The 12,919-nt window shown below is 39.2% G+C and overlaps 1 protein-coding gene across 1 annotated transcript; it reads left to right on the top strand.

The window, feature by feature from the left end:
- The first annotated feature begins 308 nt into the window (after nt 1-308).
- On the top strand, nt 309-9,917 carry LOC309705214 (uncharacterized protein). The gene is made up of 4 exons (XM_082530870.1): nt 309-478; nt 3,850-4,312; nt 4,437-4,838; nt 5,096-9,917. Exons 2-4 carry the CDS (start codon nt 3,869-3,871, stop codon nt 8,993-8,995), a joined length of 4,746 nt encoding a protein of 1,581 aa, XP_082386996.1. The 5' UTR covers nt 309-478; nt 3,850-3,868; the 3' UTR covers nt 8,996-9,917.
- The last annotated feature ends 3,002 nt before the right edge of the window (nt 9,918-12,919 follow it).

Here is a 12,919-nt window from a genome sequence, read left to right on the forward strand (position 1 = left end):
CACACACACACACACACACACACACACACACACACACACACACATGGCGTAAAGCAGAAGTTGATCCCGGTATAAAAAAGGGGCACACCGTTAATGCAGATGTACTGTTGTCTGCTATACTAACACAAACTGCTGAATCTCTCACTTCCTAAGACGCTACCTGATAAAACTCCAGGAATTACTTTCCTGAGTGTATTTGGCAGTTTTTGCTGCATTGTGAGGGTCCAAATTGTGTGAGAGAGGATTAAAAAAAAACACTAGAGAAGAACCACTGAGGGCAGAGAGCACGAGGACGACTGAGTGAGAGGCATTGAGAGGTAGAGAAAAGGGACAGGCAAGAGACTAAATTGCTTAATTGGAGTCACAGCCTGTGTGTTATAGACAAAGCCTCGTCTCTCCAGTCCAACCAAGTTTTATTTCCACTGAGTGGTCTTCCACCCTACCAGCTGGCCAGATCTCGAGACATCTTCATAGCGAGGTAAGTTTATTTTATTCTAAATAAAACGTACAGGTGAATAAAGGTAAAGGGTTCATGTTCTGGTGTTTATGGAGCAGTTTTCTACTGTTACTGCACTCAAAGCCCTTCAAATATGATGAGGAGATAATGATTTGATTTGTATTGATGCAGTTACATGTACAGCATACAGCATACTAACGTCTAAGGTGAATTGAAGATATTTCTGAAGTACTGACCCTTAATGCACAGACTTCAATATTAAGAAATGTTATAAAATCAATTTTTTGTGGATCATTTTCTTCAGATAAGCTTTTGACAACTATTTCTGTGGCATGAGTTTTGTACGTTTTTGGAAATAAATAGTGCTTCAGAGGCTTAAAAAATATCTTTTTAACACAATTACAATAACCTTTGTTATATTTTGGTTTCCTCTGCAGAAATATTAACAAAATAACACCCACCATTTGGCATAACCAAATGAAAATCTTATAAGAGATGAACTATAAGGCCAAAATGTCTGTAAGTGAGTTGATCTGAAAAGCAACATTTTCTAGTTTCTTAAACTAAACTAAACTGTGGTTCAACTGAAATCCAGGCCCTGCCTCTAAGAGCTTTGCTGGTGACCCAGTATGTGATGAGGTTAAAATAATAGATTTTTTTATTCTTAATTCGTTTAGATTTTTTCAAAAATAATGTTACTGTTGCTTTATTGCCCATCAGTTGGCTATTTCTACTCTATGATGTAACACACAGTAGTAGTTCTGGTAGCTGAGCTTTTGGAATCACAAGACCTGCTTCCCTGCAGAACCCAAATCCATCAGATGGAACACAAGATTCGGATAAAGGACAGACAGCCAGCATTGTGTGGGTGATTCAAACTGATGGGACCAATCAGGAGAAATCTAATTTCCCAAAAAGTCATTTGGCGAGGGACATGTTTCCTTGACGACCAGCAACAAAAAAACCCTGGCCAACTTAAGTTAGGGAAAGGGAGTAACTGCTTTCACGTGTGAGCAGATGAGCTTAGTTATGAGCCATTACAAGGCTCTGTATAGCTGTAGAGTGCTGGGGGTATTGTCTAATACAGAAGTAAAATCTGGATGCATTCCATTCATGTTCACCTCATTGAAGCACAAGGAAATCTGTGTTTCACTCAGCAGGCTCTTAAACATAAATCAGATAATTCACTTACAGGCTCCGCTAATGTGAGAATGGTTGGACATCATGTGAGGAAACCGTAAAGGGAAAATGTTCTGTTATACAGTAGCTATATGGACAAATACACTGCGGTGTGCCGGTTTGTGTAGTTTGTGTTACATGTGAGATCTGAGGTGTAGTTTGCCAATAAAAACTGTGGAACAAAACAGCTGTTAAAGCGAATTGTTAAATGTTGTCATTTTTATGCTTACCATCTCTACATTGTTTCATCACAGAGTTAAAACAATGTAGAGATGGTAAGCATAAAAATGAGAACATTTAACAATTCACTTTAACAACAGCAGTAATATAGTGATATATTGGAATATTATAATATATAGAGTAATATTTTGGAATATTCATCATTCTATGTTGATAAGCTAACATTTTCTAATCAGTACAAACACAAAAGGCACAGCTTAGGGTACAAGCTCTATACAAAAGATGCAATGTCACATATTTGTTTGTCAAGCTCTGTTTAAAGTTCCTAATTTTACCATTATGGATGTTAGCTAGCTTTGATAGAAGTTACATCCATAGCAGGGCCCTCGAATGGTAAGAGTTATGTCAGGGGTGGTCACGTGGTTCATGTAGATAGTTCCCTGGAGTGCTTAGCAGAAAATAGGAACATGTGAATATAGAGAGACAGAACTGGTAACTGGTAATTAATAATTATAAATACATTGATCTACAAAGGTTTTAATACCACATGTGTATGTAGTTAAATGTTGTGTTAGAAAACCTTACCTGATTACATATTTATGGTGGTATTACCCCACGTCTTCAGTCTCAGCTGACTGCAAGGCCAGGACCCAAGGAACTGACCTCCCAGTCCATTGTTCCTTCAGTGGGCTGGTTTCAGTCATTATGCAAATGTACAGTTTATAAGATTGGGGAAACCTGCAGTCAGCTGAGACTGAAGAAGTCACTTGGATGAGTGATGAAACGCTTCGCCCACAAAACGCTACGTCCAGATGAACAGAATCAACTTTTGGGGATTTACTTACCTGGATGATTGAGCATGCATCAATATGATATCCAACTGCCTCTCTGAGACCAATTATAAGATATTCAAGGTTTTTGGGAGAAAAGCAGAAATGACCTCTCTTCCTGTCTTGCTCCTGTGACCACATTTTTAACATTTTAGTGGATCTGAATCTCCTCTTTCTGTCTCTGATTGATGGATACTTTTACAACTTGTCCTTCTCTCTTAGACTGACAGTTGAATATGATTATAGAGCCCTCCTTGAAATGAATCTACACACATTTTCACCCTCTTTAAACCAGTTCAACCATCTGCATGTCATTATCCTGAACTGTCTGAGATTTTGCATTTGAGGTTACAGTATGGGAACAAAAACATACTTTTAGGACAGTTATCCCAGGTCAGGTCATACTCCAGCTTAAACAAATCATCACAGCTTCAAGTATTTAAGCTGCTGTTCCCAGTTTTAAATTGTGTTAATCTGCCAATTTTTTAAACACACATACTGAAGGTCTGCTGTGTGTTGCTGGAGAAGTCCAGCAGTAGCAACAATTCCCCTACAGGTTCTCCAGAAAGTGCATAGTTTAGTTACTTTTACAAATATCTAATTATAAACCAAACCTCTAGAAAAATGTGATTTAAAAACCACTTTTGACTGTCATATTACTTAGACATACTGTATTACAAAGTAACTGTGCTGCAAGAATAGTGTTCTACAGCTTTTACGTCAGCCCCATTTGTTTAAACTAAATCCATCAGTCTTCTGACTTGATAAATGTGCACAAGTATTGGTATCTGGTTCTTTTTGTCTTTGACTTTGATTTTTGACTTTGATTTTGATTTTATTGATTAGCATTCAAATTCAAATCTCAGTGAAAACAGTGGAAAAAAACAAAAACAGTGAAAACAGAACAAAAATCCACCATAAAGAAAGAAAGCATGAGACAAGGCTAATCAAAAGGTATTGGCTGAAGCATTTGCTTATTACGCCAACCCTTTTCACAAAATATCTTTTTGTATGCAGCTCCTGTACACAGGGCTTGAAGAAAATAATAAAACAAAGCAAAAAACAAACAAAAACAAAAACAAACAAAAAACAAAGAAAAAAAAAACAAACAAGATCAGTCTTGGTTCTTTGCATGCTTGGAAAATCTCACAAAGTACCTGGAGCGGTCATGGACTTTCTCTCTTTTTCTTTCTTTTTGTCAAGCCTCCTCTGTATTAACAGGATGGCCCTTCTCGACTACCCCATTCCAGATCTGGATGTTACCTTGCAAGAAGTGAGCCGTGTTCTGCAGCTTACTTTAGGACCCGATCTTTACCCAGAGTTCAAAAGTACGTTGCAACAACAAAGAGAGCTCCTTGAAGAAGCCCAGCAGAAATTAGCAACCAGTGCTGCAGGCCAAGAGAACTGGGTGACAAAGCAGTTCAAAAGAGGTCTGTTGTCTTGTGCTGACCCTCTCCCCATCTCCACAGCACTCCCTGTAGTTCTTCTTCCATCTAAAGCAAAGAAATGTAACCAGCTTAGTAGAGCAGCTGCTCTGCTCTGGGCAGCAGCAAAGCTTTACAGTGAGCCTGTCTTATTGGAAGGCAATATTCCAATGGAGCATACCCAGCAGGCTGAAGTATTCGCTGCCACCCGTATTCCTGGGAGGGTTCAAGATGAAATTAAGGTGAGATTAATAGCAGTACAACTATCTTGATGAATCCTAAAAGACTTTATTCTTTATCTATTGATGTACTAACCTACTGAATGTATATCAAATATTTTCTAATCTGTAGACTTTGTAATTGCAGATCTTCCCTGACAGCCTCCATGCTGTCATTACCTGTGTTGGCGGAGTGTTCCCTGTTGACATACTGTGGCGACCGAGCACTGGTGGGCCAGTTTCTGCGCGGTCATTTATTGACATCTATAACCAGCTTGCTCAGGTGATGGATCAACCCAGGGCAGGGAAACAAAATGATCCTTCATCCATTTGCAACCTCACAGCTCTGGAGCGTAAGACCTGGGCTGCGAGAAGGGAAAAGATCCTTGAGGAAGGAGGAACAGCACTGACATCACTGAGGCTGATGGAGAGTGCTATACTTACGCTCTGTCTGGAAGACTATGATGCACCCTCTGAACTGGCTGATATCCTCAATGCAGTGAGGCTGGGAGGAGGAGGACACAATCCATCTCTGAGATACTATGACAAGGTAATGGAGGGAAACTAGAACAAGCTTAGTTCAGCTGTATTAGCTCTTTACTGCGAAACTTTATTATAGTTTTAACAACTGTTAAAAGATTTAAAGCCTCAGAGTAGTAATTAAGAGTTATAATTAAATAATTTGTTTATTGCTTGCTGATTTGTAGAGGACATCCATCCATCCATTTTATACTACTTATCCAATTCAGGGTCAAGGAGGGCAAAGAAACCCAAAATAATCCCTTTCTTTTCTGTATTTTTTGACAGGTGTTGAACCTGGTTGTGTTCAAAAACTGCACAGCTGGAATGGTGTTTGAGCACAGTGCTGTGGATGGGATGGTGGCTGGGCTTGTGACTGAACATGTGTATGATCTGTCGGAGACTGTTGACTTAAACCCACTGCATACTGGCACTGAAAACATGACTGGATCTGTTGCAGTAAACAATATTAATTCTGTTTGTCCCCATCCTCTAACATTCCCTTTACAGGGTGTAAATACCCCCCAACAGAGCCTCGATTTAAAAACAAACCACCCAGTTCTCACCTTTGACATCTCCTCCTATCCTGATGTCTTCTCTACTCTCAGAGGGCACAGAGGTCTATATGATGCCTGGATCAACTTCTCTTTGCAGCTCTCCATGAGGCAGACCTTTGGAGAAGCTGCTTCAAATCACATACTTGTCACACCTTCCCATATGCGCCACTACAAACATGGTCGTTGTGACCCTACATACTCAATCACCACGCATTCTCGTCAGTTAGTAGGTGCCCTGGCATCCTGCATTGGTCCAGATAACGCCATCCAATACACTACTGACCTACTGCAGTTGTTCCATGTTGCATTTCTGGAGCATAAGAAGCTAATAAAAAACACCAAAAGTGGTCAAGGTGTTGGCCCCCACCTAGCTGCTCTGCGCCGAGCTTTGCCATCTGAAAATCCCTTGAAAAGGTTCCTGGACCCCTTTGGGTGTCCATCTGTGTATCTGACAGGTACAGATCTCATGGAAGGAGTAGAGTGCGGAGTAGGAAATGTCTATGCTCAAGATCAGTTAGCTGTAACCTACCTTGGGAAGAGGGACAAGGTTCGCATTGTGCTTAATGGGAAAGGTAGCTTTGCTCTTGCACTAGACAAGCTCCAACAAAACCTCAAGATGAACCTGAAGTTATTGATGCTTCTAGCTGTTAGATATGCCATTGCAAGTGAAATGGGAGCCCTTGAGTGTCTACTTCAGCAGGGTCAAAGAGAGAAACTTAATGGAGAGAAAATTCATTATCCAGAGAGCACAGACAAAAGCACTGCTGGTAGTACCCTTGGCATGAGTCCAGACTACACTCTAGTGATTCATGGGGGTGCTGGAGAAGAGATAATGCTGAACTCCCAAGTAATAGGGGTCATTGAGTTTGCTCTACAAGCAGCCTTAACTCTCGGATCCCAAGTGCTTCAACAAGGTGGCAGTAGTCTGGATGCAGTTCAGAGGTCAGTGGAAGCTCTGGAAGACTGCTTTCTGTTCAATGCAGGTAAAGGTTCTGTATTTAACAAAAATGGCAAAAATGAAATGGAAGCAACCATTGTGGATGGCAGTACAAAGAAGTCAGGATCTGTTGCCTGTGTGCAAAGTCTAAAGAACCCAATAAAAGCAGCCAGGTGTGTAATGGATAAAAGCTCACATGCACTGATCGTGGGAGACGGAGTTGAAGAGTTTCTTGAAGAGCTTGAGGAAAAGCAGAAGCCCGTTGGCCCTGAGTATTTCTACACTGATGTACGTCACAGAGAGTTAACTGCAAAACTCAGTAGTGGAAAAAACTCCAAAAACAATCATCCACAGACAGTTGGTGCTGTGGCCTTGGATCGCTGGAATAGATTGGCTGCTGCAACCTCTACAGGCGGGTTGGTAGGAAAGCTGAAAGGGCGAGTTGGGGACACAGCAGTAGTAGGAGCAGGTATATATGCTGATGAAAAGTTAGCCATTACCTGCTCTGGAGATGGGGATGTTTTTTTGAGGAACACAGTTGCTCAGAAAATAGCAAGTCTATACCATCATAAAGGCCACAGCCTTAGGGAAGCGTGCAGAGAAGTGATAGCTGAAGATCTGAAGGAGATCTGTGCTGGAATCATTGCTCTGGACGCTAAAGGTGATGCTGTCATTGAGACAAATGCTGGTGTGATCTTTGTGGCCTCAATGATTTGTGGCATTTCACGAGTAGAGGTCCTCAGACCCCTGAGAGATCCCCCTAATGTTATCTGGGAAACAGATGAGCTTGTTGCTTATCTAAATCTCAAACCCTGGATCCCTGGAGCAACGATTCTGACTAGAAAAACTCTTAGTGGGGCAAGCAGCATCTTCCACTTAGCTACAGCTGATTTTGTTGCTATGCTACAAGGAGCAAGAGTTGTCTCAAACTTGTTATGTGAGCGACTGGGAGTGCAACGTTGTGCCTTGGTATTCAATCCAAGTCCTGGTGAGCCAGCACAAATCAGACTCCTCCCTCTTCATGGCTTAGAGCCAAAATGGCAGCCCCATCTTGCTAGTGAAGAAGAGTTCCACGCTTATAATCCTGGCTATTGCACCTCAAAAAGTGGTCCACGCTGGGATAATGAAACACTGGCTCGGGTTCAAGATAAGATTAGAAGTGCACTGCCAACACCAAATGCACCTTTTTGCTATGATTTTTTGGGGGACCTATCCAATGACAACCTGTTCAGTCGCATTGTTCGTGGGGAGCAGCAACAGTGGAGAGTGTGGGAAGACAGTGAGTTTGTTGCCTTTCTGACACCTTATCCAAACAGTCCTGGTCTAACTGTTGTGGTGCCACGCAAACCTCTGTCCAGTGACATCTTCAAACTGAAGGAACCTGACTACACAGCACTGATCTTGGCCACTTACAAAGTTGCTCGACTGCTGGAAGAGGGGATGAAAGCTCCAAGTGTTGCACTGATCTTTGAGGGATTTGAGATCGACTATGCTCATGCCAAGTTGATCCCTCTGTTACCTTCACCAGATGGCACTAAACCTGCTGAGCTGCAAACAGAATGCTTCCAAAGCTACCCTGGATATGTTTCATCACTGAATGGCCCACCCGCTGACTCTGAAACCCTCAAAACCATCCACTTGAAAATTACCCAGTGCAAGCCTGCTCGTTCCTGGACAGATCCTGAGTCTCACTCCATGGCAGCCATCAAGAGCCAGTGGTATCGAAACCTTTTCAAGATCCAAAACACTCTTTTCCACAGCACAGTGGAATACTTCAACAGTTCCTGCCAGTACGCATATGCTCTGACACCTCTCACCACTGACACCATCTCCTCACCAATGGGCTTGGGTTCTGACTCAGAGCCAGTTTCTGTCAATCTCCTGGGCCAGGGTGTGTACCTTGCTGACTCAATGCAATTTGTACTGGAATACTTCCTTCGCTTCCAGGAAAACCTGCCAGGGACCTACTACATATCTCCCAGCTTCAGAGGGGAAGATCCTGATGCCACACACTTAAACCAGTTCTATCATGTGGAGTGTGAACTGCAGGGTGACATGGACAATGCAATGTCCATAGCAGAGGGATACTTGGTTCATCTCACCAAGTCCATGTTGAAGAAACACTCAGATATAATCCTGAACACTGCTGGGACCCTTGCACATGTCACAGCTCTGCTCAGTAAGCTGGAGGGAAAATCCAGACTTTCAAGAGTCTCTCTAGACCAGTCCATCCCCATGATGCCCTCTGCTGACTGTTTAGAGTGGGTCCAAGATGGTCAGCCGAATTTTGGCAGAAAGTTAACACGTAAAGGAGAGCGGGTTTTAATTGAGAAATATGGTGGAGCTGTTTGGCTGACCGAGATGGACCATCTGGCAGTTCCATTCTACCAAGCATATGTGGAGGGCACTGGGCAACGCAAAGCCAAAGCTGCCGACCTTTTGCTGGGGCTGGGTGAGACTGTAGGTCTTGGTGAACGCCATTCAACTCCTGAGATCGTACAAGAGGCTCTGAGGCATCATGGAGTGTCAGAGAAATCTTATAAATGGTACATTAACATGCGCCAAGTGAAACCACTCCTCACCAGTGGATGGGGTATGGGGACCGAGCGCTACTTGTGTTGGTTGCTCCAGCATGATGATATCAGGGATATACATATCATCCCCAGGATGAAAGGGGTTAAGTACATGCCTTGATTATGAGTTTTCCACATTTTTCAAGCCATTGAAATTGACTTGAAAAATGGCTATAATGCATGTGGAATTGTACCATGAAAATGTTTCAGTAATCCCTAGATTACTAGAATTTTCCACATATGTCTTGGACAGAAGAAATCTCTTAGAGCTCCCTTAGTGCAACCTGGTCATTGACACTCTGCAAATTTTTACAACTCCAGCAGAAGCTGTAAAAGAAAAAATATGCATTTAAATGTAGAGTGGTAAGATCACAGCATTAATGTGTGTGGAAATGCATGAACCGTTAATGGATTTTGAATTATGTATACATGTTCTTGTAATGAGACTGATTTTCACTATTGACAAAATCATTATTTACTGGGTTTAAATTGTAGTAAGTAAATACATTTTAATTGAGTGATAATTTGATGACTTTACATAAACGTTGTATACTATTTTAAGTGTCACCTCTTTATATTTTTTCCATGATGTCGTGTTTTTTGTTGTTGTTTCTATCACATTACCTTTTTATGTAAATGTTTTTGCTGAGGTCAAATGGATCGTGACTCACTGATGTTTGCACTCAGTATTATCGATATTCAAAAGAACTATTGGATCCAAAATAAATATCAGTGACAGATTCGTATGGATTACTGATGTATCCAATTGACCCTTTTCATAGGAGATCTACATTCTTGAGACTAAGAGATATATGTTTTCATGCCATTGGAGTTTATCAGAAAAAAAATCAGAATACGTTAATAATCCTGTTTAAGATAGTTTAATGATATATATCAACTGTTTAAAATGATAACAGTGTCAGCTGCCTCAGTGTCATTTGGCAAAGTTGGTTGGATTCACTGATTCTCCAAATAGTCTCACATTGCTCAGAGCTATTTGGTTTATTGTTGATTTAATAAACATTTGTTGATGCAACTAAAAAGATCATGACTTTGATGTTCTTATAAAGTCTTACATACACATACATATTATATATATATATATATATATATATATATATATATATATATATATATATATATATATATATATATATAATATTCTGTAACTCTGTAACTTCTGTCGGTGCTGTGCTTTTTTGGAAATCGAATTTCCCAGAGGAACCCACCCGAGGGATTAATAAAGTTCTATCTAATCTAATCTAATATATATATATATATATATATATATATATAATATTCTGTAACTCTGTAACTTCTGTCGGTGCTGTGCTTTTTTGGAAATCGAATTTCCCAGAGGAACCCACCCGAGGGATTAATAAAGTTCTATCTAATCTAATCTAATATATGTATATATATATATATATATATATATATATATATATATATATATATATATATATATATATATATATATATATATATATATATATATATATATATATATATATATATATATATATATATATATATATATATTAGATTAGATTAGATTATATTAGATTAGATTAGATTAGATTAGATAGAACTTTAAGCAGCTGGTCCGAAACTGTTTTTATCATTTACGGAATATTTCTAAACTCAGACTAATGGTATCAAAGCTTGAACTTGAGATGATTATTCATGCTTTTATTTCTTCTCGTTTAGACTATTGTAATGGCCTTTTTACTTGTTTTAACAAATCAGCCTTAAATCGTCTTCAGACTGTGCAGAATGCTGCAGCACGTCTCTTAACAGGCACCAAGAGAAGATCGCATATCACTCCAGTCTTGGCCTCCCTTCACTGGTTGCCTGTAAATTTTAGGTTTCAGTTTAAAATTTTAGTTCTAACCTTTAGGGCCCTGCATGGTCAGGCTCCTCAATATTTATCTGACCTGCTGAAATCACATACATCTTCTCGGGCTTTAAGGTCATTAGATCAGAGACTGTTGGTGGTACCACGCACTCGTTTTAAAACTCGTGGTGATCGGGCCTTTCAGACTGTGGCACCACGGTTGTGGAATTCTCTCCCACTGTCTCTTCGCTGCACGGACTCCATTGATTGTTTTAAGAAACAGCTGAAGACATTTTTATTTAGAAAAGCATTTGATTAATTTCTTCTTATACTGTTTTTATAGTTTTATTGTCTTACATTGTTTTATTTACTGTTATATTGTTTTATATTCCCATTTTCTGTGTTGTAAAGCACTTTGTGATTTTTATCTGTGAAAAGCGCTATATAAATAAATTTTACTTACTTACTTACTTACTTACTTTATTAATCCCTCGGGTGGGTTCCTCTGGGAAATTCGATTTCCAAAAAAGCACAGCACCGACAGAAGTTACAGAGTTACAGAATATTATATACATATATATATATATATATATATATATATATATATATATATATATATATATATATACACACACACACACACACACATATATATAAATACAGAGACAATATAAATAAAATATACGAAGGGGATAAATAGAATAAATAGGAATAAAAATAAAAATACAAGTGAATTGCACATTTCAAGTATTGAGTCTATTGCACCGTTGACTATTTACAAAAGTATTACACAAAAGGTATTGCACAGTGAGGTGAAGAGGCACTACAGCTTAGTTGTTCCCCCCTCCTTTGTCCTCCTGTTTCCCCTCCCTCTCCCCTCCAGGGAGGAGTTAAACAGTCTGATGGCGTGTGGGACAAAGGAGTTTTTAAGTCTGTTAGTTCTTGTCTTTGGGAGAATGTGTATGTTCTCCACAATAGAGAAAAATTACAGAAATTACAGAAAGTTCTTTCTTGATTGCATTAAAATTGAGTGCATCAGTTTTCATCTTTTAATATTAATTAAATGTTTATTTGTTTGTCAATTTTAATCCATCCTTCCAATAAAATTTATTAGAAAAAAGTGACACTTGGACAAAAAATTATGCTACATGCATTCACAATTTTAACATGAAACAGTAACCAATCCTCCAGACAGAATTCCAGAATCAGCAGTTTAGTATGAAAGAAAGAAAAGTATGAAAGAAAAAGTATATCTTTGGCTTAGATTTTTTAAAAATAGCCACAGCTGATGCTTGTCCAGGGTCTCTCTGGAGGGTAATTCCAGAGTTTTAGTGCAATGATAGCAAATGCATGAGCTCCATTTGAAATAAGCTTTAAATGCGGGATGCATATCCACCACATTTGCAGGCGCGAGACCATTTAAGGCTTGAAACACAAATAGTGCCAATTTATACCTGATTCTGTAACGTACAAAAAGCCTTCCATCCAGTGATGTGAGCTCTCTTTTTTTGTCCCAGTCAGTAATGTGGCTGCAGCATTTTGGATAAGAAATGACTGACTAGCTCCGGTGTACAGTGCATTACATTACCCGTGTTTAGATACAACAGACATATATATAAAACCCTTTTCCAAATCAAGTTTAAGAAAAAGTTCTTTGTCTGGAGATTGCTGTTACCACAGCAAAATAGTGAAAACACAAAATTGAAAAACATCACCTTTTTGAACTTTAAGACCTCAGTACTACACAGGTATCAGCTATAACCTTATTTCAATATAGATTCATAGTATTAAATTTATTATTATTATTATTAAATAAATAAATTAAAAATAAATAAATGTTGTGTCTTTGTGATTTTAATAAATTAAAACTGAATTGAAATTAAGGCACAATTTCTTAAAAATATAATTCGACGGACAATGTTATTAATTCAAAATAAAAGCGTAAAAAAACACTAAAAACTGACCCGGATATACTGTATGAATAGCAGACTATTTGTTTCCGGTTTCCACTATCGAGTCTGACCCCCGGCTAGAGCAGAGGTCTGCTTCCCCCAGAAGACAAACTATCTTTGGTCCTTTTTTCCTGAGAAGTAGGTGGCTTAGATTTGTTTTGTTGTGTCTTTGTGTGGCTCGTTTATCCTCGCTCGCACAAACGTTTCAATGACCATATTTTGTCCATAAAGCTGGCTGAAAGTAAGGTCAGCGCTTGCT

Source organism: Aulonocara stuartgranti (genome assembly GCF_965226115.1).
Source record: "Aulonocara stuartgranti genome assembly, chromosome: 4".
Lineage (NCBI taxonomy): Eukaryota > Metazoa > Chordata > Actinopteri > Cichliformes > Cichlidae > Aulonocara > Aulonocara stuartgranti.